The sequence below is a fragment of the Coloeus monedula genome (assembly GCF_965178545.1).
Source record: "Coloeus monedula genome assembly, chromosome: 14".
In the NCBI taxonomy this organism is placed as follows: domain Eukaryota; kingdom Metazoa; phylum Chordata; class Aves; order Passeriformes; family Corvidae; genus Coloeus; species Coloeus monedula.
In genome coordinates, this window is record NC_138794.1 from 14735105 (window position 1) to 14762141 (window position 27037).

At 39.3% G+C, this 27037-nt stretch overlaps 1 protein-coding gene across 3 annotated transcripts in view; it reads right to left on the reverse strand.

Annotated features, from left to right (window-relative positions):
* THSD4 (thrombospondin type 1 domain containing 4) overlaps positions 1-27037 on the reverse strand; it is a 244065-nt gene that overhangs the window by 14144 nt on the left and 202884 nt on the right. For 2 of the 3 annotated variants that reach the window (XM_082290825.1, XM_082290826.1), the window contains 6 exons: positions 15578-15753; positions 11724-11820; positions 10614-10856; positions 8248-8377; positions 6350-6554; positions 5897-6070 (listed from right to left, as the gene is read on the reverse strand). In XM_082290825.1, the coding sequence (XP_082146951.1) occupies positions 5897-6070; positions 6350-6554; positions 8248-8377; positions 10614-10856; positions 11724-11820; positions 15578-15753 (1025 nt within the window). Of the gene's footprint in view, positions 1-5896; positions 6071-6349; positions 6555-8247; positions 8378-10613; positions 10857-11723; positions 11821-15577; positions 15754-27037 lie in introns of those variants that run through there. The other variant, XM_082290827.1, reaches the window with a different exon arrangement.

The following is a 27037-nucleotide window of genomic DNA, read 5'->3' on the forward strand; positions in this document are numbered from 1 at the left end:
AAAAAAAATCCCTTTTAACAGCGCCAGTTCCCCTTCACTAATGTGCCAGCCCTACTCATTACCCTCAAATGGGGCAACAGCCCACAGGAAAGTGGCAACAGGAAGTCTACTGGGCTTCGAGAGTCCTTTCACCCAGGCCTCAGCATCACTGCTAACCTTAATTAAATTTTTAAGTAACAAACAATTGTAAAATACCCCCATTTGTGCAGGACTTCTGTTTACCACACTTTTAACCTTCATCACCTTAATTATTCCTCACAAGATAGTACAGATTTTTATCAGTCATCCTGCTGATGTTACACTACTGCAAAAAATAAAAATGAAGATCTATGTTTCAAATACATCTGTAAAACTCCTTAGCATTATTTGACCTACTCTGAGAAAATCCATTTCAGAAGGGATTTTAGACAGATAATGTAACCTTTGTTTTTCCAATAATACACTCAAAATTGTATTTCAGAAGACCACTTCTGCCACAGTTCCAAGACTGGGGCAGATTTTCAAAGGACATAAACCCACTGAGAGCTGCCTTTTCTTAAAAAAGAAAAAAAAAATTAAAAGAGAGTGTAGGAAAAAATATCCTTTTGCATTGTCAAAACATTTTTGATACCTAGATTTAAATTGTTTCCCTTTAGAGTGCACCTATGCATACAGCAGGTGCTGGGTCAGTCCAGCAGTTCCATGGCATCCTTCCAAGCTAACAATACCAATGCCCTCTGAAGTAATTACCAGCAGGGAAGAGACTTCTTCACTGCTCTGGCTCACACCATAACCCCTCTGGAGAGCTGCCAGCACTGCTCAGGGCCTGGATGCACCTGCACATTGTAGCCTCACCTGGGCCCCAGCCACGCCTTGCTCATGGCCCAGATCTCCCTTTAACCTAGGCCCTGCTCCACCAGTCCTTGTCTGGGCTTCCTCGGAGAGGTGCCTTTTCCCAGCCACAGCCTGCACTTCCCTGATCCCCCCTCCGGGACTCACTCCCCAGCCGGACCCTCATTCCCACAGGCCTGCCCCAGGATCACTGGGCTGGGTCCGACCCTGGGTTCTGTCACTCAATGGACTTCCCAGCTTGACCATGCACCTGCCTCATCACTGGCATCTTGCCTGATCATGTGGCCCCTGTTTTGCCCCTGCGCGCCATCCTCCCTGCAACACCGGGCCACAGGTAAAGCCAGGCAGGCTTTAGGGGCTGAACTGGGGCAAAGCAAGGCCAGGTCTACAGAAGGAAACACAAATCTCTGTAGACCTTGGCCACCCTTCTATCAAAACCCTCCTGGCTGTATATTCCATTGCAAATTATGAAGTGAGTTACATATTTACACATAAAGAATGCAAACCTTCTATTTCCATATGAATCCCACATGAAATCAATGAAAAGGGGTATTTTATCTTGTTTTCATTTTATACTAAAACAAATAAACAGTGATAATAAAAAATAATGAACTCTTGCACAAGCTTAATGGTGATTTTTCTTTTTTCCCCCAAGATTCAGGAGATTTTAAGTGAAGTATTCAGATTTAGATAAAAAGCAGTGAAAGACAAGTGTAAGCCACAATATTCATTGGTGGTTCCACATTTGGTTAAAAAACCCACTTGAAGCTTTTAGGCAATGTTTAGAATTGAGAGGAATAAACCATTGATTTTTATGAAGTTCTCCTTTTACTACAGTTCACTTGCAGAAGATTATTACAGAAGCATTGCTGTTACTCTTTTTAATGAAGAGTGAAATCCAGAGCATGTGTTTGGTTTGTTTTGATTATGTTCCCTGACGTGCAGTGTTTTTTTCTTTCTTCCCAAGATTTTATTTTGGCCACAGAATCTCATTAACATCTAAGAATTGTTTGTATTTTGGCTTCTCTTCTAAGTAGGCTCTAAACATAAAATGAGAAACAAATGAACAGAGGAGATGGCAATGAGGAATAAACAAAAATGCAGGAGGGGAATGCTCCAGTTAGCTGGAAGGAAACATTGGTGAGTCTCCCATTGCTGTAAATCAGGACAATGCAGTTTCCCGCTCCTGACCCATAGGAGAAGTAAACTTTCCAGCAATTAGAGCTGTCAAAGAATCAGTCATGTGAAATGTTTGCAAGAATCTCATCTGCTCCCATCAATCCCATTTTGTTGCTAAGTTCAGTAAGGTTCACCAGATTTACTCTACTGATTAATGGATGCTGTTTGGTGGAACTCTGCTGTTTTAATGCAGTATGACATCTTTAGAGAATTATGAGACAGGAAGCAATCTTTCTACAAATGCACATAAAAATATCACAAAAGTTTGTCCAGACTCTCTATAGGCAAAAGAGGTTAAAGATCATGGAGAAGTCAAAGCCATGAAACTTAAGTTAATTCTCTCATTTATGCTCAAGATAGAGCAATAAATGCAGAGACAGGCACAGACAAAGTAAGACCAGTCTCACTTTGCTACTGCAGACTTTTAACCTGTAATCTTTTCCATTGAAATGGGTAAAAATTTCCGCTTCTCTCAAGACTGAGCCTGCAGGATATCAGTATATGGTGTTTAGACCTACTTCCCATACAAGGAACAAGAGTATATACTTTTCAGAAAAGAAGTGTTTGTTTCCCAAGAATGAATTGCTTTCCCTCCTTCCTTTCCAGTGTGCACATGGTGGCCACACACCTCTTGAGCTTTGCAGGAAAAGTATTTTGTGTAACACACACACAATGGACTCTGAAACCGGTTTATCAAAATATCACAAATCAAGAGCTGTATTGTCTTAGGAACACGAAAGGGTTTTTAATTACATATATAAAAATTCAATGTGTGCAGAAACCAACACCAAGGAGGTCAATGCCATGGGGCCAAACAGGTGGCCCATAAAATACATAAATACGTCGTGGGAAAACAAGACTGGGGAACACAGCAAGAAGGTAACCAAGTTACAGGCTAAAGCAACATACAGCCCACCCTGGGACAGAAACACAACTCCTACACTCAAATTTGTGTGTGCTCTGCAGCTTTTAAAGCGCTTTTTTTATGCTATATTGCTTAAGTTACATTTAGGGAAATGTAAATATATAATTCAGAACCACAGAAACTGTTAATGATAATATAGGTAACTAGCATGATTTTTGCATCAATTAAACCTTTGCAAGGTTTCAGTAAAATAAGAAAACACAAGATCTTTTCAACATTCCTAAATTACACCATGTTCTTTTCTTAAAACAGTGTTAAAGAATACCCTTTTCAAATTTTGCACACATATGTACTACAGTTATCAAATCCTGAAATTGAACATCTGTTGCCAGCAAAGACAACTGTAATTTTTATGTTGCTCTGCTTTTTTCTTGGTGTTACGCTAGTTAACCAAGGCTATATTGTAATGGACCATGCATCCCATCAATCCAGACAGGGAAGGCTGATCTATCCCTTGCTGAAAGAGGAAGTACGTGCCTAACCAGTATCTGACAGGCTCCTGGAAATCTCTACTTGCTGCATGTGCAACTGTACACATGTACACTGTTTGCAGAGTGGGTTCAGAGAAGGCCTTCTCTTACAGCTGTAACTAAGTTTGAACTCAACCATTTCAAAGTTCCAGAAGTTATGGTAAGTTCTTTTACCTCTTATTTCTAGGCACAGCTGAAATGTCAAAATACAATGGGAAAGACTGTTCTGTGGTATTTCCAGCTGGGACTTGAAGTAGGCATGTAATAAATCTCACAAAGAAGGTCTGTTCTTGTGAGATTTCCACCACAGTTTTGCAGACTCAAGAGGTTTGAACAAGGCTTTTTAAAGCATTTGAACTTTTGGCTGCTTATCTGAACCATTTGTGGCTGCTCATCGCTGATCTATGCTTATTGCTGAAGTGTGGCTTAGCTTAAAGTACTTTTTAAGGAATTGTTTGGGGAAATGACACATGCAAAGCCCATACACGTGAGAATGCCCATTTTCTAGCCCATGACAGAATTCTTCTCTTGTTTTTTAACAGAAACACACTCCTCTACAAAGAAAGAGAGACTTCTGCTCCTAAGACACAGCCCTTCCAAGGTTCAAGATGAAAGCTAATGGCCAAAGGACTTCGCAAAGCTGTTCACTGCTCCTGTATTTCACTGCCTGCCACTGTAATCACTGCCACTTAGTGTCAGAACATCCAAGTTATGAGGTATGTGTAAATCTTAGGAGATCTTGCATATTCCACCTCAAATCTACTTTTTTCCTGAAATAAGCTGTTTCTTACATCCTCTTTGTGAATCAAACTCCAAACCCACTCCTGGCAGAAGTGATGGTGAATAATGCCAACTACAGTAGCAAGCATTTGGAAGAAATTAATCTGTACACTTATATAAACTGAGAAGGTAACAAAATCCATTCTTTACTCTCCGGCCCTAAAAAGTTTGTGGTAAGAAAAAAACTCCAACATTTTCCACACTACCTGTTTCACTTCTACGTCTCATTTAACACGTTTAAGTAAGCATAATAACATTCTACAGGTATAACCTTCAGCTCAAAAGCTGCTTTTAATTCTGCAGAGTACAACATATCAGTGTAGAGTAATGAAGAGAATGGTGCTAGAGTTTTCACTGCGATGTCTGTACTTTATGTGGTGGAACTGCACTGGGTGATAGCAGTTGGGCCAAATGATGTCTTTGAGGGTAGAATGGATTTAACAGCATTGTACAAAGAACAGATCTATAAGCAAAAAAAAAAAAAAAAAAAGGCAGAAATAAAAAAAGCACTGCCATTTCCCTACAGCAAAATCTTTGCCCTTTGCACTAATACCTCTGCTTCTCCTGGTATTGTTCTGTCCACAGTACGCAAGAGCACACACAGGAAAAAAAAGTCACACCACCACAGATTTAGCAGTCTGTATTTTTGCTTTCTTTAAAAAACCTATTCGAGTTGTCTAGGGGCTGAAAATTTTGCAGACCTTATAGCAAGATCTGCCTTTTACTGTGCTCTGTGACATAGCAGGTCCCTGCCCTACTTGTGAAGTTCCTGCTCCATCTCTGCATCTAAACCATGTGGGGAAAATCTTCTGAGTGTCCAAACGAAAGCACAACCTGTGAGCCTCACACTCCTGGCTTTCAGAGGTACTACCACAAAGTGATCTAAACAATGAAATCATGAAGTTATGAATGTAATCTTACAGCTTCACTGACAGATTACATTGCTTGTCAAAGCAAAGGGAGATGTAACTGGGATTTTACAGACTGAAGGCTGAACTTGTCTATAGATTAAACTGATACGCAAACACCCACAAGAGGGACCAAAACACCAGGCTTTTCTTAGCCCATGTTTGTAAGCCTGTTAATGAAAGCATATAAATATCACACTGAACAACAACTCTGAGCCCAATCATGAAATAACTTAAATTATGACTGGTTTTATTGCTTTCATGCAGAGAATCTGACTCACTGGAAGAAAATTAACCCCAACATCCACATTCACAAAATACAAGAGCCTGAATCAAGCCTGCCTGAGTTTATGAGGTTGTTCCCCTCTTTTCACACCTATAAGATAATTCGTTTATGGCTTGAACTTAAACCCAGACATCAGGCCTCAAATCTGTATCCCTTAAAAAAACAGTGGGAAAATTTTTAAGAGTCTGAATCGTGAGACTCAGAACTAAGCAAAGAAGAATAATAAATCTCAGCACACTCAATATTTTGGAAAGTTCAGATTCAGAGCCAATTCTAAGTCTGGATGTTTGGCCATATACCCACATGCTTGCCCTTTCTATGCATTCTTGTATCTAAACACAAACTCAAGAAGCCCTTGGGATCATTATTTTTTTGTTTGCTTTTTCATGTTTAAAAGACCAATAATAAACATGGAAAATAAGATTATTCCTTTTATGGCTGTACAGATTAATATTTTTTCATTCTGACGCTCTTGTTTTAGAAGGTTTGGCAGGATAAAGATACTGGGAAGCCTTACCCTGTCACTCCATTCTGTGAGGAACCAGCTCTTGGCACAGGGGCCCATGTCGCAGTTCTCGATATCATTTGGCCGCAGCTTCATGTTACATTCCTCATCATCAACAATGTCCCCAAGGTTGCTGACACACTTCACATCTCGAGTCCTCTGCCCCACTCCACAAGGCACTGAACACTGTAACAAAAGGGAGGTTGCATCAGGACTCTGTGCAGTGGTTTTCCAGGGAGCTGGGACCATACAGCTCATTCACTCCCGCTAAGACATCTTTCTGGGTAGGAAACTGATTGTCATAGTCAAGCAGGGATTTACTGAACTAAGATTTGCTTATTTCCAAGGCTTTTAATATTCCACTTGTTTTAAGCAAAACCAAATTGATATTTGATTGGTGATACCTGGAAGAAAATTCATGTTCTTTCTGAGGTATTCTGCCCCAAATGAATGGATCCTACTCACTGAGGTCCACTCTGTCCTGATCTGCCACTCGCTGCAGATCTTGAGCTGGCAGGTGCTGGTTGTGTCAGGTTTCTCCAGGTGCTGGCAGCGGTACTGCTGCACTGTCAGTGTGCGGTTGGCGTAGATCTGCCGGCACAGGATCTGGCGGTGCTGCATTCCGAGCCCACAGGTTTTGCTGCACTCAGACCACTCTCCTATATCCCAGCTGAAGTGGAAAAAAAAGGGTATCTTTGTTCCACAAAGAATTTCGACCACCGATCTTAACAAAACTGGAATGATATGATTCTGATGCTGATCCAGAATCCTATAAAATCACACTTTGGTCCCTGTGTGTGCAACAATCCCTTAGGAAGCACCATCGCATACTTGTGTACACAGCCTTCCTGCAGAGGTTGGTAATAACGAGCATGGATACAGATTACACAGTTCATGGTCTCAAGACATATTACAAACGTTACTCCAGCCTGTAATAGCTGCTTGGTTTTCGGAAGGATCTATCTGTAATATATATTACTGCTCTACTGACACTTCCCAAAAGTTTAAGATGTGCTGCATAAAAGTTGTCTGCAGCAAAGGCTCTAAAAAAGGCCAGTAACACAAAAATCACGAAACCCATCCAGGTACTCATTCATCAGTAAAACTGAAATAGTAGACGATAAGCAATGAACAAATGTAATTAATTTTAGAGATTGAAAAAATCTCTAGATATATTCTTCTCATTCCAAAATTTCACTGTATCGATTTAGGCACCTTTGTATAAATACCTGATTTTCAATTTTTTCTTTACAAGCATGAAGACAGACACACACCTAAAGGAAGTATCTGAACTGTTTACACATTTTATTTCAGAACTCTTGTGGATAGCAAGCTCAATCTCTGCACTTAAATATTCACATTTCTTTGTTTGTACTCTTGATACTATCCTGAATGAATATGAATTATTAGAATGAAAAAGGTGAGGAAAATGCTTCTGGTGAGAGAAGACATCTCCAGGAAAATGACTTCAGAAGTTCCTGAGTATCTAATATGCACTAGGAAATTGCTCATCAGATATCTCTAAGCCCGTGAGGGCACTTACACCACTAGAAACTTCCATGGGATAAGGAGTGACCACTTGCTGCTCAGAAGAGAACTGGAGAGTATAACCCCAAGAGAGACAGAAAATTGACCTAAAACAAAGTTGCTGTAATGGCAACTGGGTTTAACCCTTTTCTCTTCTTGGTATACACCCTGGATGAAAAGTCCTTTTGGTTGTTTTTTTAATTTTTATTTATTTTTAAATTTTTGAATATTTAAAACAAGTTGCTTGGCCAATTGCAATTTGCAGCCTCCCAATAGCAAGAGTGATTTCAGAAGGAAACCACACCTGAGCTGGTTGTATCAGTGTGCTGGAAACAAGGACCACCACCTCAGAACCAGTCTTGGAGCTGAAGAACTACTCAATTCAGGGAAGAGAGGTGAATGTACAAGGGGGCTGTTGTGAGCACTGTCTCATCTTTAAATAATGACAATATGGCCACTATAGCACACTGATCTCATGTGGAGTGACAGGACCTACAGAGCCTCTTCTTTAGACAGGCATATGCAGAAGCCTCTCAGTTGAGAAAAATGTACCCACAGAGACCACACAGAGTGTGTCTGCCTGAACAATCACACCCATTTTGAGAAACTGCTACACCTACTTGTTGCCAGGTTCCCTTTTATCTACTCTGGAAGCTACTGCTCCCTGTGAAGGGGAAGAAGGCCACCAACAACTATGGAAAAAAAAATCCACTACAATTTATGACACAAGTGCACTGTACTCAGAAGTTCAAACTACTTTGCTACTTAGAATAGCCTCTTTCACATGCAAAATCTTAATGATATTGGCTTAATTCACTTGACTTATAGTATCTTACAAAGCTGGGCATGGGAAGAGGTTGCAGGCCTCCTCTTCTGGAATGGGCTTGGTGCTGCTGTCACAGTAACCCTCAGGTACCTCCTCGTGAGTGATTCTGTTGACGCAGTGGAAAACCGGGTACTGTGATCCTGAAATTATTAAATAGACAATTAGGTAAAGGCTCACACAGCAATAACAGCAGCATCCAACACTGATGCAGAAAGGAAAAGCATAATCTGACAACAGGAAACACAGACAAAGGTTTTATCCAAAATTTCCAAATGTAAGAGCTGACAGGATGCGGTAGCAGTTTCCACACTGAATATCAGAAGATCTATTTGCTCAGTCATCTTAAATGGAAATTTAGGACAAGAGTTGGTGGCAGTTCTCACGGGAAGCATTTTCACTTTGTAAAAAAATGCAATAGTCTTTTTCTAAGCCAAAGTTTTACTAATGTGCTTTGCAATCTCACAGGTTTACATCAGAACTGTTAATTTAGCTTTCCTTTTCCTTAGGTAGCATGAAAATAACTTTTCTTGTTTTCTTCTTGCAACTTAGAACTTCCTAAGGTTATTTAACTTTGGTGGATCACAAAAAAAGAATTAAAAAGCATCATCTCTATTTCTGCATGAAGAAATAAAGTAGAAGAAAACAGAAAACATAGAGAGAAGAAAAAAGTAGGAAGTGTCCTACACTGAATGATGCAAAATGAAAACAAAGCCTTAAATAGTATAGATTTTTTTCCTGATTTTTCCACCCCCTTCTTTGTCAGCCTATATAACCTAGTTTGGCTTGAAATGCCTTAGGGGCATCAGAGAGTCACAGGCGTCTCACACCAAGATCACAAGAAATGTTCATACAGTCTCAATAGTCTCAGGATCCTGCTCTCAAGATCCAGTTTCTTTTGAATTTAACTTAATCAGAACACGCACACATTTTTCATATAATGGGAAAAGAGAAAGTTATTTTTGGCAGTTCTGTTGCTAAATTTCATGGAGTAAATTTAAGCTGTATAGGAGCCTGAAAGATACCCTTTTAATTTTTTTTCTTAAGTCCTACAGTTTTGCCATCTTCATTTTGACTCAGATTTCATTAATACCACTGCCAAGAGTGACCAGATCTCTGCAGAAAGGACGAGGACAAGAACTATGTGCCAATGTCTGTAAAAGCCATGGGATACACAACCAAGATTTCTATGATGGAAAGGAGGGATACATTTACCCTGATGTGTTCCTGCAACTGCACCATAAATTACCTGATTTGCATACTAAAATTCACCTTGAATATGGAAATTCAGTTGATATTCACTGATTGCTGCTAGCCAATAATCAAACACAATTATGGATCCTGCCTATATGACTTCTATTAAAAGCACAGTGTGCTTAAATGCCAACTAAAATATTTTTCTTTACAAAAGGGCTGACTTCAAGAAGTCTGAATTTTACTGGTTGTATTTTAGCTCTAGTACTACCAAGGAAAAAAGTTCTCTCTTTTTTTTTTTAACTGAGAAGCAATTTTGATTGCTATCACTATTGCTGGATTTTTTAGCTCTATCTGTAGCTGCAACATGGACGCTCATCTGGCCTTAGACCAAATTCACAAAGTATGCTCTCAAACTAATTAGGAAGCAAATGTTCTATATGTATATGAACTGATGACAGTCAGCTGAGCTCCCACACTGGTACATGTTTATTTTAAACCTCTGCAGATTTTTGGCTATGGTGGTGGGTGGCTATGCACAGTACAAAAGATTTCATTTTTACCATCACAAAAACTTATTCTTCCAAGTAATTGCTTGTGTTCTGCATTATTGAATCTGTGATCACTGTGAATGTCTGACAGCAAGCTTAATCTTTGCAGTATATGCAAGCAGTGTATGCACGACTTCCCAAAAGCTCACTAATTACCAGGCCCTCTCCATCCCTTTTCTGTCCCACTTCTCTCCTATTAAAACCTCAGATTTCTGAAGTCACACCAGTGCGCTCCAGCAACATCCAATGAGACAAAGATATATCTGATGAAATGCCTGTGAAAGCTTCCCATGAAGGCCAGAAAGCTGTTGACAAAGACACAAAAAGCACAGAGGCTGTATCTGACAAAGCTGGAGAGGCAAAAGGGAATGGTAAAGAATGCCAACGAATGTTGAGGAAAGCAGCTGTGTATCAAGGGTATGGGAGAGAGCAGCTTGCCATAATTGCTGAAATACTTCCTTTCAGAGGCAAATATCATATCTTTCCTTACAATTTACGTGCTTTGTATTTTTAATTTTGCTGTTTCTACCGATTTAAATATAAGCACAGGTAATAGTTATGACATGACTTTTGGTTGTAAGATAACAGAAAACAGCAGGTCTAACAATGTTTTGTGCACACACAAAGCACTTACCTTTCCCACATGTAGTAGTGCACTCAGTTTTTCCAACCTGCTTCCAGTTGTGTTCTCGGTTTTGTCTTGGTGGTTGCATAGCAGGCACTTGGTTTTCTGGTTGATGAGAAGGAAATCTTCCTGGCTGAATAACTGGAAAAGTTCCAGCTGACTGTCCAGTGAGAACGTCTGCCTCTCTATGCAAATCCTCATCCTCATGACTTGCACTTTCTGGCATTCCTAACTGACCATTCAATGGCTCCCCTGATGATGGACAATAATAGTAAAGTAAAATAATGAGCTTCACATAAAAATATTATTCTATGTTACGATCCACTAATAATTAAAACTGGAACATCATTAAACTTGGAAGTAGCTTTAATCTGCTATGTAGAGACTGCCTAATAACGACCTGCAAAGATTCTGTTGTTTTAAACTAAGATAACCAAATCTTAGCCAGCAAATACATTAAAAACTAAAAACTGAAGAATCTCCAAAGACAACATAGAGTTAACACACCCAGTGTCAAAATTTCCCAAAGCTTGTTTTGTTCCATGCTTTGCATTCTGTGCCTCCCCATGTCACAGCACAGCTGCTCCTCATTATGAACATACCAAACACTCAGAAATTTGTCAAAGAAGTCACGAACATTAAAACGAGGACCAAATTCACTTGCAAAGTTTCTCCTGTCCTTCAGAACTTCCTAGGAATATATGGAGCACATACCCACAGCTCAGGCAGGAGCTGCCCAGGTTCTTGCTTGGGAAGAAAACACTGCTCTGTTTCATCCTCTCCAGTTGCGAGAGGAAAGGGAAACTGTGGAAGGTTGTTTTAAATCATCTCAAAAAGAAAAAGACTCTGAAAAATCATGTTCTATTTCATTTCTGAGACATGGTTACAACACTCCTACTCAAAGTAGTAATCTTCCCAGCTAAAGCATAAATAAACCCTGCCAGTTTTAACTCACTGAAATTAGCAAATCTATGCTGAGTTCTCATTCAACATGTAGGGTGAAATTCTGGGCCTCTCCCACAACAGTGGCAGCCTTTACTGAATTTAATGGTACAAATTTCTCCACTAGCTTATTAAGTAACAAAATATGTTTGATAAAAGGAAATGGTGGCATTTTACCTGGCCTCCTGTGAGCAAGCAACTGAGGACTAATGACATTGTCTCCTGGAATGATATATTCATAATGTATACCCGGGTTAGGCTGCTGATGTATCATCTAAAAAGAAAACCAGCCATACATTGAGTTCTTCCACTTGTTATGTTACTAACACTTATATATAAATATCAGCTTGAACCGATCAGCTACATCGGGATAGAAGCAATGGTTAATGACTCTCTCCAAAGAATGCAAAAAGAAGAAAATACAAGTTCCTGTGTTTGCAAAACTGAGCTAGCTTATGATGGCAGAGAAGCTATTTGTCTAAACCTTCTTTGAAAAACCCAAGACTGCCATGCTCGGGGCCAAGGTAAGCTGTGGGCTGTGCCAGCCACAGCCTTCCCCATCAGCAACGTGAGCAGCAGAGGCTCACACCAGGCCTCAGCAGCAGAAGAGATGGTCCTAAGGTCATCAAAACATTCTAAGATAGCAGGAACTTGACAGATGTCTGAGGAAACAAAAGCAGAGAAGAAACAAAGCAAAAAAATAATATATATCATAACCCCCAACGTTAGACAGGCAGCCTCCTGCCTTTTGAAAGGTTCCCCAGTGGCCTGAGGAGAGCACCTGCAGACAGCACACACACTTTACTCTGTGCCTATTGCAAAGCCAACTGCTCCTTTCAGCACCCTGCAGCTCCCTTGGCACCCCACGGAGCCCCAGCAATCGATCAGCTCAAGCTGCTGCTGTCATGCTGCCCTCCCCACAAGCACTGCTCAGCAAATAGCCATGGAGCAGAGTACAAAGGCCCATGGACTTGTTGCAGTAGCTGAAGATTGTCCGCAGCCCTCCTGCATCCTTCCACATTCACTTTCAACTGAATGAAGATGCAATGTAAGCGCAGCCAGAACCCCACTGCTTTACAGCCAGCCACAACTCTATCAATGTGTTCTTTATGAAACACAGGCAGGAACCAGAAGGTTTTCTCCTTTAAATGTGAAAATGAAGCTCAGTGTTTTCAGAATGCTGCTGCACAAGCCCACGTGAGCTGACAGGAGCATGACTCTGAAAGTCACTGTTAACTCCAGGTGTGCTTTTTTAAGTAGTTGGGCATAACAGGACCTGAGACAGATATGACTTTAGGACAGCTTTTTTAAACTGTTAGCAGCACACTCCATTCCCAGCTGAGTCCTATTGCATTGCTGCTGTGAGCCTGAGCATACCCACAGGAGAAGTGCATGGGTGTCATGAGCTGCTTGTTTCACTGCTTCAGCACAGCTCTACTGACATGTATGTTTTAGTCCTGAACTCTCTGTGGGGATTAGTCTGGTAGAAGCCTCACACTATACTCTAAGTACCTTTTAAAACCAACCAAAACGAAATGAAATGAAATAAAACCAAACCAAACCAAAGTACAAACAAGCAAAAACCCCAAACAAACCCACAAGCAAACACCAGAGCTTGCTCTGGCTCTTTGGTTCTCACAATCCATGGACCTAAAAGCAAAAAGTCCTGCTATCCTAATGGCCCAGTGACCCAGCACAACTAACGCTTCAAGGCTTCACTAAATTCACATCAATGAATACCAACTAGGGATTCAGACCCTTGTTTCAACTTATGTCAAAATCACTTTTTCCTTGCCAAATATAACTGCTGGTTCTCTAAACTCTGTCCCTCAGAGAACATTCACTTTTCTGAACCATCTAATAATGCACTGTCTGCAGTATTTTTTGTAAGGTTGGGTCCTTCCAATGTCGCTTTGTCATCCAAAAAATACACCCTCTTTGTGGTCCTGAGAGAACCAAGAACTGTGAGCTGACTTCAGCAGAAGAGTACACTTCCCCTTCCAGAACCAGGGCCCTGTTCTTTAGATGGTTCCAGGAACAACTTCGCAGTGGTTCCCATGTGATGGTTTTTCCATCACATTTCTTAAAACAACTGACAGGCTTATGTTAGAGAGTGCTTAACTGATTAAGCCCCTAATTAGTATATTGTTCCAGCTTTCCTGCAGGAAAATACATGAAATGATAGAATAGTTTTGCTTTAAGTTAATGGACCTAAGTCTTTGTAGCAATGTATATTCACACTTGGACAGAATTTGCATCGCTTCTTCTTGTTATTTATAACCTCCTGTAAATCAGAAAGCTTTTTCCTCTACATTTCAGAGTGGAAGAAAGACAGCATGATCTCAGGAAAACAGAACAGAAAGCCATTTGGAGTTCTCATCTGCAAATCTCTTCATTTTTCTACACAGAGTATAAAGATCATGAGTATGGGTGAATGGAAAATGACACGATTCAGGCACAGAAAGACGAAGTCTGAAAAAAGACATCTGTATCTGCTTGGCTACACATTTCGAATCCAGGAGAGAGGCTGTGTCATACTGAGCATTGATTTTCTTGCACCTTGCACTATTCATCTTTATCTTCGCATACTATATTAAAAAAGAGACTAAACTATCATCTTATACTGAATTGCAGTATTCCTCACATCAACCAGAAGCATCTCAGGTGAGAGAGCAGTCAAATCAGAAGTGGCGATCCACAGCAGCAGCCACAGAGCAAAGCTGGTAAAGCTCTTCCCATCATGGCAGCTTTCTTACAGGCACTAAGCCTAAACTAAAATATCACAATATCACAGACCGAAACTTAAAGCTTTTTTATGATATTACTTTGGAAATATCTGCTTAATCCACTTCCCGACCCTTTTCTCTCTGGGTCATTATGTATTAGGCATTAATTGGCTGGCAAAAAAAACTCAGGGCCAAGCCTCAACTCACAAATTCTGTAACTGCACAGTGACATGAACACTTGAGAAACACAGAGTCTGCATTGCACAATCTAGGAGCCCAATTGTTTATTTTTCTAGGCTTTTGCCAGTCAGACATTGCAATCAATTGGAAAAGAAGTTTGGATCTGTTGGACTAGATTATCTTAGAGGTCTTTTTCAACCTTAGTGATCCTAAGTGTTATCATAATTATTACATTGCTTTATTAGACACCATATAGCAGATGGGGAATAATTTTTCCAACATCTAAGTTTTCCCAGCTTTGTAATCAGGGTAGTTACTATAAATTTTTCTATGAAATTATCCAGCACACTCACTTTTCCACCCCATATTGCACTCAAGGACAAAAAAGCCACAGCTGGATGAAAGAATCATATATTCAGTTAACCTAGTTTTTCAATAAATGAATTTTACTGTGTGGGAGTGTATAATCTCAGAACACACCATTTATCTTGGAATAAGTTGCAATTAATTCCAGTTATATTTTTTATTTCAGTATGATGAACTAAAAAACCATCCCATCTGAAGTAAAAAGCTTTTTCAACATGATTTCTTTCTCTCAGACACAATTTGTCTTTTCTTCCTTCCTCAAACAGCCATTATCTATGGTCTTCCTATCACAGCTTCACATTAAAACTGCCCTGCTTCAAATCCTACATTCTATAGGTTTATGGACCGGTTTCTTTTAAAGGAAACTGAGATGGTGAGAGGCCTTGTCTAGCTTAGGTATTCGCTTCTTCACTGTAAAATTAAACTATGCCAAATTTGTTTCAATAGGAAAGTATCCAGAAAAAATCCAGTCCACCAAAGAAAAGCCCTGGACATTTATATGCTTTATTTCTACTTTACTGAACAAGTTAAATTGGTTTTACTGGATCAGTAAGGTCTGAGAGAAAAAGGCTTGATTTAAACATCCTGTGATCTGGAGCAAAATGGATACAACCGCAAACAAGTGTAAAATATCAAAAATAGCACTTCAAAATTAAATTAACGAAGTGTTGGTACTGAATGCAACTTTAGTGTTGCATGTTAACAATGAACTGAACAATTTCTTTTCCATCAGGAAGATTAATTTAAATACTAACTCACATAGACATCAAGGACTTCATTTGTTGGCCCATCAGCTAAAAATGACTCCCCTGCAGTGCTGGAGATCTCATTGGGGCGTCTGTAAGTGAACATTGTCCCACCACCTTCGTATCTGCCCGGGCGATCGATGGCCCAGTTCCCATTGATGATGGAGCGTCCCGAGCGGCTCCGCAGGGCTGCAGGGGGGACACAAACACAAGGATTTGGTCAGAGGAAAGCCCTTCCCACAATGGTGCCCAATCAGTTCCCCACAGCTGCAGGGAACACTCTTAGGTATTCCTGACACCAGGGAACAAAGCTGCTGAAAAGAACAGAGTTACATTAGTAGCTGTGGGATAAAACCCAACAAACCAAACACAAACCAATCTCAGAAAACTGTCTCAACACCTTGTAGGTTTATGCTGTAGGAAAATAAACAAAAATCAAAGACAGTTTGGAAACCCTTTTCAACAGTTTCTCCCAGGTGGCCACGTGACTCTCAGCCAGCAAGCAGCACACACAACTCACATGGATGCCAAGGAAGTGGTTTTCCTGCACTTTCTTCCCATTGCATGGACTATTTTGTGAGTTAGGCAGAACAGAACACAGAGGCAGATACAGAAAATCAGTGCATTACACCAAACACTTTAGGGGCACATGAGTGTCCTGAGTTGCCAAATATTCCTGTTATTTATTCTTCATGAAGACATTTGGCTGGCCCGCCCACTTCCTTTTCAGAACATTATTTTTTTGTCAGAACATCTGCAGAGCCCTCACCTGCAGCACTGCTTGGAGTGCTGAGCCCTCTGAAAATGCCAGTAGGATCTCCTGCATAAAAAAAAAGTGACTTGCAAATCAGATACTAGCCAGGGACTGATAAAATCTGGATTCAGTATCCTGTTGGGCAAATCAGTGGGTTGGTGACATAGGGGTCTCTGTTCCTTCTCATTCCTACTTTCTTTATCTGTCTGTGACTATAATTTTCAATCCTTAAAGTCAGAAACTCCTGCCACATACATGTGCATAATTTATGCATTATTACAGTTGCATTATTAAAAAACAACAACAACAAAATATATATAGAGGCTGAAACCCTATCAGACATTATTTAACTACAAAGGAACGACACAACCCTTTCTCCAAAGGCTCTAGATTTTAAATTTTATTACAAAAGAATTTGCTTTTAAATAAAAACTTTAAAAGAAACAACAAAATCTAGTAATACCCTTGGCTGTATATTGCTTGGTAATTTACTTTTCAAAATGCAAATTCAAGGTACAGGCTTTGAACTTAAAAAAAGTTAGGGTCAAGGACCCAGTTATTCCAGAGACTGCTTCTGCTTTGCCCTGTCTCAACGACTGTGACACTCAGTTAAAATGCTTTCAACGTTACACACAACTATTTATGCTACTGGGAAAAACTTACATGCGTGGCCTAAATGACAGGAAATTAAATTTATGCCACTAATTCCAAAGTAATACACATAAGAGAAGAAACTTAAATTGTTTGTACATATTCCAGACATCTGAATTAACTTAATTAACCAATAAAAGCAGTTTTTCTGCTTTTGCTGCAGGACTCAGAACAGAATGTCCCATGTGAAGGGACAGTGTGACACTGCCAGTGTCCTTGACTTGTTAGGTTGTAAAATTCAAAGTCTTTTGACTTGGAGGGGTTGCTGCTGACTACCCAACTATTTATAATTTGCTTAATATTGATGAAATATTTTTATTAAAGCAAAAACGTAAATTAATTTAACGGCTTTGGATCAGACCCTGCAAATGTATTCACACACTTTGAACTTTTATTTTGCTTAATGCTACATGTTTATTTTCCCAAGACCCATCATACATCCACTTGCTTCCCAGGTCTCATTTACTGACATGCCAACAAAATAGTCTCTGTACTGTGAACATTAGTTGAAAAATATTTTATACAGTATCAGCCATGGAAATGGCCTCATCAGTACTCATATAGTGCTGAGAGGAAAAATTAAAGCTAAAAAATATTACATACAGGTTAAATATGAAATCCAGTCACATTATTTACTTGCTATTTGTACGCTATTTACAATTTGTTACTTTTTAATTCAAACAACTGTGGATTAAACACTTCTGCAAAATGCATTGGAGACTGCTTTTACATTGGTTTATTAATGTGGAACACTTCCTTAACTTTATGATCTGAGTATTTTTTCTTAGATTGATGCTAAACAAATAAGATAAATGAATCATCAAGAGCTCAAGAAAAAAAGAGAGAGCTGGCTAAGATTAAATTGTTATTAATAATGAAGCTGTAGAAAGATGGCTGTCTGAGAAACTGAGTGCACATTAAACTTCCATTTCAAATCCATCATATGACAGATTTGAAAGAGGCCTCTCCATAAAAAGGGAAAATGTGCCTTTTTTATGTTTTGATCACTCTGCATCCACCACCTCAACTCTGCCCTCTGAAGAATTTTTATGGTACTAATATTTTTAGCCAAAGCATGAAAGATTATGAGAAGCTTTACCATTAATTCCTCTTGAGGAATTCTGCATACAGGCTGCAGCTCATTTAATTTATCTTTCATCTTGGAAATGGCTTTTAACTAAAACTGTGTTGTTTACAGTGACCTTCAATAATGTTTTGCACTGGTGATACGGAGTATTTCAGGATACAAATTCTGATTACCTTCTCCATATTAACAGTTTGATATATATACTGTAAGTGTCTTGCTGAATGACTCCTATTCTTCTAACCATATCTGAAGAGAAATATTTTAGGTGTGGGTGTAGTACCTCACTATTTGCAGTATATTTTCACCCAAAATAGGCACAGTACCAATAATAACACGAAACTCTCAAATCTGGCAACAGCACTAATATGCAGAGTAATACAGTATATTTTTCTGTCCTAAGGCTCTTCTGTCTGGGAGAACAGTGTCCTAAGTCCTACTTAATTGCTTTACAAGCCATAATAAGGCTGCAGACAGACAGAACTGAAATTCTTTCCCATATATTAAGTGTCTCACATTTGGTCCTGACCCAAAGAGAGTGAAGCAGGGAGTAGTTCCTCTCTCTGGGAAGAGGCTGCAGCCTTGCAACTGTGGCCAGTGGGAATCCAAATCAAGGTTTGGCTGCTAAAGTCAATTGCAAATGTCTTACTGGTGATTTAATCCAGAGAACCCTGACAAGCTGCAGATGCACTCCAGGTGCAAGTCAAAGATTGAAAAGACATCATAAAATGTTCTTTGATAAAGGTCCTCAACAAAGGCACCTCGAACAGGAGAGTGTGTGAGATGGATGGGGCTCTCAGGCTGCATTTGCTTTGCAGCTGCCAATTAAAAACCAAAGCATCTGACAGGCAAAGTGCAGCAACTATCTTATTTTTACATAAGCACAACCTTTACTTGACACATCATATTTGAAGCATTTTTTTTAATAGTTTATTTTAAGAAGCTTTTAAAAATTTCATCCTGTTGCTTTTTAAGTTTAATTAAAATACAAGAATGTCTTGGCCATATCAGCTTTCTGTAGAAACAACACTTTCCCAGCACCTTTAAAGAAAGTGCCCAGATACAGCTACAGTAAATAATAAGACTGCTTCTGAGTAAGCACTTCGATGAGAGAAGTGAAAGAAACATGCAACTTCTACTGTGTATCTTTCCTGCACAAAAATACATTATATGGAGCTTTCAGAGACAAATCTAAAATATTCATGTACTGCTTTATAAAAATCAGTGCAGGGTGGTGTATCTTGTATGACTAAACCCCACAGATACCCTTTGGTGACATCTCCTGTAATATAAGTCAGTTGGCTTAACGGTACAAACCATGAGGAACGTAACAGCAAAAGAAACTTGGAAGGGAGGGGTTTGTTGGGAAAATCCAGCAAAGAGAAAAGTCCAGAAAATGCATTGAGCTGGCCTTTAACTCTGAGCAGCCACACCTAACAGCCTGTTGACCAGCTGCCACACCAGTGTAACTCCTAAAACCAGTGGCTACTTCTGATTGCACATAGATTGTAAAACTCTCTTCTCCAAAAGTACTTGAAAACAATCCAGACATAAAGAAAACCAAAAAACCAAACCAAACCAAACAAAGCACAAAAAACCCCAACCAAACAAAAAAAACCACCAAAACCCCCAGCTATTTAGTGTCACAAAACATAGCTTGCCTTCAGGCCTGTCAGCCTTGCAGGATGGAATACACAAGACCTGTTAGGTCAACAAAGAAAGAGCACATGGACCACAATCTAGAAACACTCTAAGTCACAGCACACAGCATCTAGGCTACTTTAAAATACCTTTGCACAATGAGGAAAAAAGCCATATGCCTAGAAACTCCACAATTAACAGTTTTAAAATAATGAAATATTCATTAGTTCAAGTGGATTCTCAAAAAAACCTCCTTTCCAGAAGCATAGATATTTGCTTATTATTAGAATACACCTTAGTTACAGAACATTCAAGAGAAATTTGGCACACTTCTCATTAACTGAATTATCTATTTTTTGCCTCTGAATTTTTGAATTCAAACTCCTATTGAGGTCATGCAAAGCTCCCACAGGAGTCTGAGCTTAATTCAAGAAATATGAGTAGGGCTAAGATATCATGATCAGAAAGAGTCAAATGATTTTAACAATCTGATCCTACAAACCCCTTATTTCAGAGCCAACGGAGGATATTAGAAAATGGTCAGCAGATCACTTACTGGCCCTAAATTAGGATCCAGTGTCTCTGCAGGCTGGACACCTTTACTTCTTGCACTGTATTTAGTTTCTTCACTGGCAACCAACACAGGGTAAGGGTACAGATCTGTAACAAAAGTGGGGCATCTTCTAACTGTGCATAGCTGAGGCCCAGGGTTCATGAACTTCCAACCATTTTGGAAGTTCAAGGCCATTACTGGTCACTTCAACTGTGTCAGAAAGGACATGGACCAGAGGGTGGGACTCTCCACTAAGAAATGCTCTATGATCTTACATAATCCTAATGCAAAATAGTATTTTCTAATACAAACTTTATAAGACAGAAGTCCCCCAGTGTATGTCTCCACTATTCCTCAATCCAGGAAGGACCAGAAACAAACATAACATTAAATGTCTCAGCATGTGTTTTTCATGACTGAAACCAGGAGTAAACTGGATCCTGTGGTACTTCCAGTTCTTTTTCAAAGCCTAGGAATCAGAACTTCCTGCACAAGTATTCAAATTTTAGGGACTTATTCATGTATGGATCTGCAAAGCATCTGAGATTTTGGTTGTCTGTCTTTCTATACAGTTACCCCATAATATAGACCCCTATTCTTACTAATCTTATTCATTTTTTCACCTAGTAGAAACTATAAAATCTGCTTTGTAGAAAACCAACAAACATCTTTGCTTACAGCTTTGAATAGCTTGGGGTTATCCTTATTTTGTAAAGGTACTATTGCATTTATCCATGAACTGAGTAACTGTCATAACATTGCAAATTAAATATGACATATAGTATTTATTGCTAGCATTAGCATTCAAGCAATTGCTTAAATATTTTTATAGTAGACACTAGATAAAAGTACCAGATTTCCAACACTATTACAAGGAAATGATAATTCAAGTATAGTATTATTTCCAAGGAAAGGTTTGCACAGTTTTCTTTCTTATCTAAAGTATTAACAGTAGAACTTCACATCAACAGCATAATCCTGCTCAAGAAGTTATTTAGATATTCTCCTTAAGGAGCTATCATATAAAAGAAATCCTGCTTCAAAGGGGAATAAATTTGAAACAGTGAATTCCATTAAACCAATTTTGCCAAGTTTGTCCTGAGGTCCTACTTTGGCAGGTTTTATCCCCCCACCATGACAGTGTCAAAAAAAAGCAAGTACAAGAGATTCCCATTCTGTTGCCTTGGGTCTAATTTACTGTTGTTTCAGTTTTGAGAAAGCAGACATCTTCTGGATGCATTTCCTAATGATTATGAGAGCAGCAAATCCCACTTGCTTTTAAAAGATTCCTGATTTTTTTTTTTACCTGCAAAAAGAAAATACTATTTACTTGCTTAAAGGTAATGGTTTTGCAGTTAATCACTGCAAACAGAAATGCTCCTTTTCTGCACTGCAGCAAACAGTAATTTTCCTTTTGGAGGACTCACTGAACTATCGCTCTCCAAATTCCCTCTGCTGGTGCAGCTTCCACTTCTCTCAGTTGTGCCTGCTCCTTTTTTCTGCTTGACTCCAAAAGCCCTGTTGATGCATCAGCTCAAGGAAAATTCTGGGGCAGCAATGCAGAACAGACAATTAACTACTGCTGCAAATAAATATTATAGGCTTTGAGAAAAACCCCCAGATTTGTCCTCTCTGTTCAGCCCCAGACACTACAGCAGGGTTGAAGTCTCAATGGCTTCAATAAAATCCCCAAAGAAAGATCACATTACCAAATCTTGAGCTTCTGTCAGGAGAGGATGCAGGATTTCCCCATGTTTTTTTAGTAGTCTTCCCTGATAGGTATTAGTAAGAACCAACTGAAACAAAACCACATTAGCTAGTCTAGGCTTCCTCTTCTGTCTTTTTGGTGAGATGAGAAGCAAAATGCAGGAAACCCCCTCTTTGACTACAGCATTCTCACACTGCAACTCCTGAGACTTTGGCACACAAGGTACTGCAGAATACACACCTGACATTTGCAAAATGTGATCATATGGCATTTACTGTTCTTCAATGTCACTGCTGCTCTCCCACACATCACCCTCAATCCCAGTGGGAAGCAGCATGCAACACTGAAAAACTAACAAGGGACCTTTGGAAAACCCATATAAACAGTAGTGTTACTCAGGCAGTGAATGTTTTGCATCCTATTACCCAGCTGCTACACTAAACTCTAAACCTATGTCTGTGTACAGCCTGGAGCTTTGGGAACAAGGAGCTCATGAAGCAGGTTTGATGATGCAAGTAACAAGGTTCATTAGAGCAGCATTTCAGCAATTTGTTAATTCTTCCACTGCAGGGCATAAGCACCCCTTATGAATTGCATCTTGGGTTTCATTTTCAGTTTTCTTCCTATTACTGTTTGCCTTCTTTAAAATTGCTCTCATAAAATGCCTTTTCCCATTTTTCAAGCAGGTGTTCTTGAGTGGTGGATGACTTTTAATATTATTATTCATAAGTACAAAATTAATAACGCTTACATGACTCCCATGCTTTCCATGGGGACTAAGTTATGCCAAGGCAATAACTCTGAATGTTGAGATATGGCTCTAAATAGCAGAGAATTAGGGAACAGTCTAAAGAGTATGCTTACCCAGATCATACAATTAGTTTCTAAAAGCATTTATTGGAGGCCATACTAACATTTACCAGGAAAGCAAATGAAGGAATAAGAGGAAATAACAGAGATGAAGTTCATCCTTAGGCCAGTGCTATGTTTATGAGGTCTCCAGCACAAAAATAAACCTGCCTAGGCCTCTTTAGCATGACAGGCTTTATGAAAGTCAGGGAAGTGTGAAGGCATTAATGTTCATGACATACGCAAATGTGGGCACTGCATCTCACTAACCACCACAATTAAATATGCAACAACCCAGTTCTTCACCACGGGTGTTTCAATGCCTACTTTGTATCAAAGTAAGGACTGCAGCGAGTAAAGAAGTCCTGTTAGAAGTGACATCAGTCCTGAACAGTTAACTGTGTTTTGTGAGGAGTCTATCACAGCCCCCTATACTGGGGGGAAGTACAAGACAAGCTACCAAAAGGCCAGTGCAACACTTGCTGAAGGTATGAATCATTCCAACAAAAACTGAAAATGAGCAAAATCCATTATTCTGCAAATGACCAAATATAAAAGGAATTACACAATTGATACACACAATGATAGTACATGATAAGAATTATGAACTTTCCATTTATTTTTACATAGCCATTCTCTATAATTATATACCTCAAATACACTTTAGTAAGTACTACTAAAATAATCTATAAAAACCTCTCTCTCTTTTAACTTGCACAAAAATTTCCCTTGAGTTGAAGGGGTAGCAGTGATTGACTAAATTCCCAACTCCACTGGAGTCTATGTAAATATTCTGCTTTACTTGTATGTAATTTTACCACTGCCCCGAAAATACAGAAGAGGAAGGACAGAAGGGCTGGCACAAAACGTAGACTGAGAGAAATTAAATGTGAAGAAAAAGACAGCACTCAACCCCAGAGAACTGGAGTAAGAATCATGCATGTCTTGTATCTGTACAGACACCATGTTAAAGGTACAGGCCATTTCATATCTACTATTTTGTTTTGGGAAATGTAGCACCTCAAAAGGAACTCCTGGGGTTCAGAAGACTCTAGAAACCAATCAGTAGGCTCTAAGTCATAATTGCAGGGGAGGTTTTTAATATAGAAACTTGAAACCCCTTTTCCCATTCTTACTTATACATCCTTAATTTCTTTCTGTAAAGAAGGCAGGAGATAACTGAGGTTACAGTTTCTAAGAGGTAGTCTCAGAACTTCAGCTCTTACAGGGCATAATTAGAATTTTTGTCTAAGCCCACTGAAAAAGCAGGGCTTGAATTCTCAGCAACATATTTCCTACCCTACCTCAGTAACATCAGGAAGTACTCTCCACTGGCAATAGCTGTAAATCAGATTTAGAATTAACAAACAACATTCAGGACTAGTAGTCTCCAGCAGGCATACATTTCCAATGTAGCATGTGATATTTTAGCTATGCACCTCCAGCTGAATCTGCAGATGACAGTATTTGGCTTAGTTACATAATTTCAGTTAGAATCTGCTTCTTATATTTCAGGAGTTGATCGGAGTGGCTGCTAATGGCTCTGAACATGATAGCTAAGCCTTCTGGCACAGTTCAGCTGCACATTAGTGAACCCAGCACAGAAACTCAGCACACATTTGGCAAAACTCCTTTGGGTAGATAAATGCAATTGAATTATCTTCTAATCTAGACACTACTTCAGTCAGAAGGGCCAGATTAGTGAAATGCACATGTGTAAATACCCCACTCTTTTCTCCAGCTGGCATAACAAAAAGTGTTTTGTACCTCCTTGCACTCCTGACAACTGCCAAGAATTGGAATAACTGTATGACAGCTAAACTAAACCAGCAGATTGTGACATCTCTGCAGAAAAAAAGCACTCTATCTCACAAGAATTAAAAGCTGAAGTAGAAACTGCTTCTTTTGTTTGCTAAATAGCTTTTGTTCCTTGCTATGAAAAACTGGAGCTACATGAATACTCTTAAGCTGTTTTGAATTTCAAGTGGAAATTCTCAAGAATTTTGGATGCTCTGTGTGGTAAAGTTAAACACTGTAACTCAAAACACACAGATCTGTGCTCTGCAAAGCACTGTTGGGTCCCTTAGCTCAGACATGAATTGCTCTGGCCCAGTGTCTGATATTGCCACTTTCTGGGGGGCTTTAAGACCTTGTGGCTGATTTCAGGCAGGGCTGACACAGATGCTGAAGTCCCAAGTACAGTCAGGTGTGAGTGACTGCCGACACTGGCACGGAGGAGAGATGTGAAGTGGTTTTCCTGTCCTAGAGCAGGGTGGAGCAGGAGCCCACAGTGTCTGTGGGGCCAGGCAGCCACTGGCCCAGCAGTGCAGGCAAATCTCAGACTAGCACATAGGGGACATCAGGGCACGGGGACTGAACAGCAAACAGAGACAAGACTATGGGTGGGGCAAGATTGGCTTTGATTAATTTAGTGGCCTTTATGGTAAGGATACAGGTGCTTTGATTAATTCAGTGTCCATTAGAGTAAGCACATGGGCCACAAACTAAAGCAGACAGACGGCCCATGTTCAGCCCTGAAAAAATCATTCAATTCTTCACTCATTCTTTCTTCCAATAAAAGTTGACAACAGCATGTAAACCTTAGTCCTTCACTTAAAACAACATTAATTTATTATAGATCCTCTGGAGTATTTGGCTCCTAGAGAAGAAAAATGACACAGACACTTGTGAGAGGCTGTCTCCATTTACCTGAGTACACTCTGCCAGAAGAGGAATTCCTGGCACAATAAGCTGGGTGGTCAGAGGAAAGCTGGAAATACAGCACTGGTATCACTTTCTCAGGCATTATCTTGTGGCTATAAAGACTTGGGGCAGTATCACATGTGTTATTTTTTATGTCAGTCCACACACTGAAACATTAAAAAGATATTCCAGGATGAACCTGATTTGATATTTATTTGACAAAGCTATCAAACCACGGGAAACATACAACTGATACCTGGAAGTAAACCCAGAAATCTATAGACATGACAGAAATCATCACATTTTATTGATGACTTTTGTGGCTCCAAAACCAACAAAGAATATGATTGCAGTATTTCACAAAAAGTAGCACAGAATCATTCCAAATGCAGAGAGCATTCTATCACTGTTCTTTATTCCCAAGCTACCTACTAAGCTAATGGAAAAAAAATTCTCTGATCAAACTATTCACAGAAACACAAGAAAAAATTATGGATATGCAAGTTGTGAGTCTAACCTCAGATCATCAGGTAAGTCTGGCTAATTAATGGCAGTATTTTGTCTGCAGCATAGATGAAACAGTGCAGTCCAGATTCCAAACAGACAACTGAAGAAAATGAGTTAAGTATAACTAGTACAAACTACAAAATTATTTTGCCATCAGGAACTGAATTTAAGTTTTTCCAAGCATACGTGGGAAAGAACATATTAACAAAAAGAAAGTTGCTTTCGTCTTCTAGCAAGAAGTAACTTATTTTCTTTCCCCCTCCAGTATGCAAGCAGATCACTTGCAAACTGCTCTGCAGACAGTTACTATTAACTCTTAAGTTTGATTTTCTAGACCTTCTGCATCAGTCCCACAGGTCTCCCCATCAATACACTGAACAGGGACTGTTATATCCATGCTCTTAAACCACGAAACATGACTGATATTAATTTATCATTCTGAACATTACATTTTCAAAATTGCAGAAGCAAGTCTCTAGTATTTCCTTTACAATTCCACCTTAGAAAAGAAAAATCCTTGTCTTCCTGTCTTTGATTAAGTCTTATTTAAGTTTGATAAACTCTATCTTCTCCCTTTAATAGAATATCTCCAGTACCACTTTTTCAGAACCATAAAAAGTGATTAGCTACAGCCTTTTTGTTTAAACCAAAATTCATGTAATACCTAATCTGCTTTTTCTGCATTTAAGACAGAATTTTTCACACTGTTTACATTAATAGTGAATTTAATATTTTTTAAAAGTACATCGAGCACACGTAGTTTCATACTCAGCTGGGAACATTTTTTCCATGTTTGAGATAAATAAGCAAGTCTTTTTATGAATGCAGTCTATGAGTCAGGAGCCTTTTAAATATCTACCCTCCCAAAGTAATTAAAAGTGGCTTCCTGTTATAAACACACATGAAACAATTACTGCAATGTAACAGATTACATGTGTCTAGGAAATACTTAATGCTACTGAATGATAGCACAGATTCTTACCAGTGTACAAAGTCTTCAATTTTACATGACCTATTCCAATA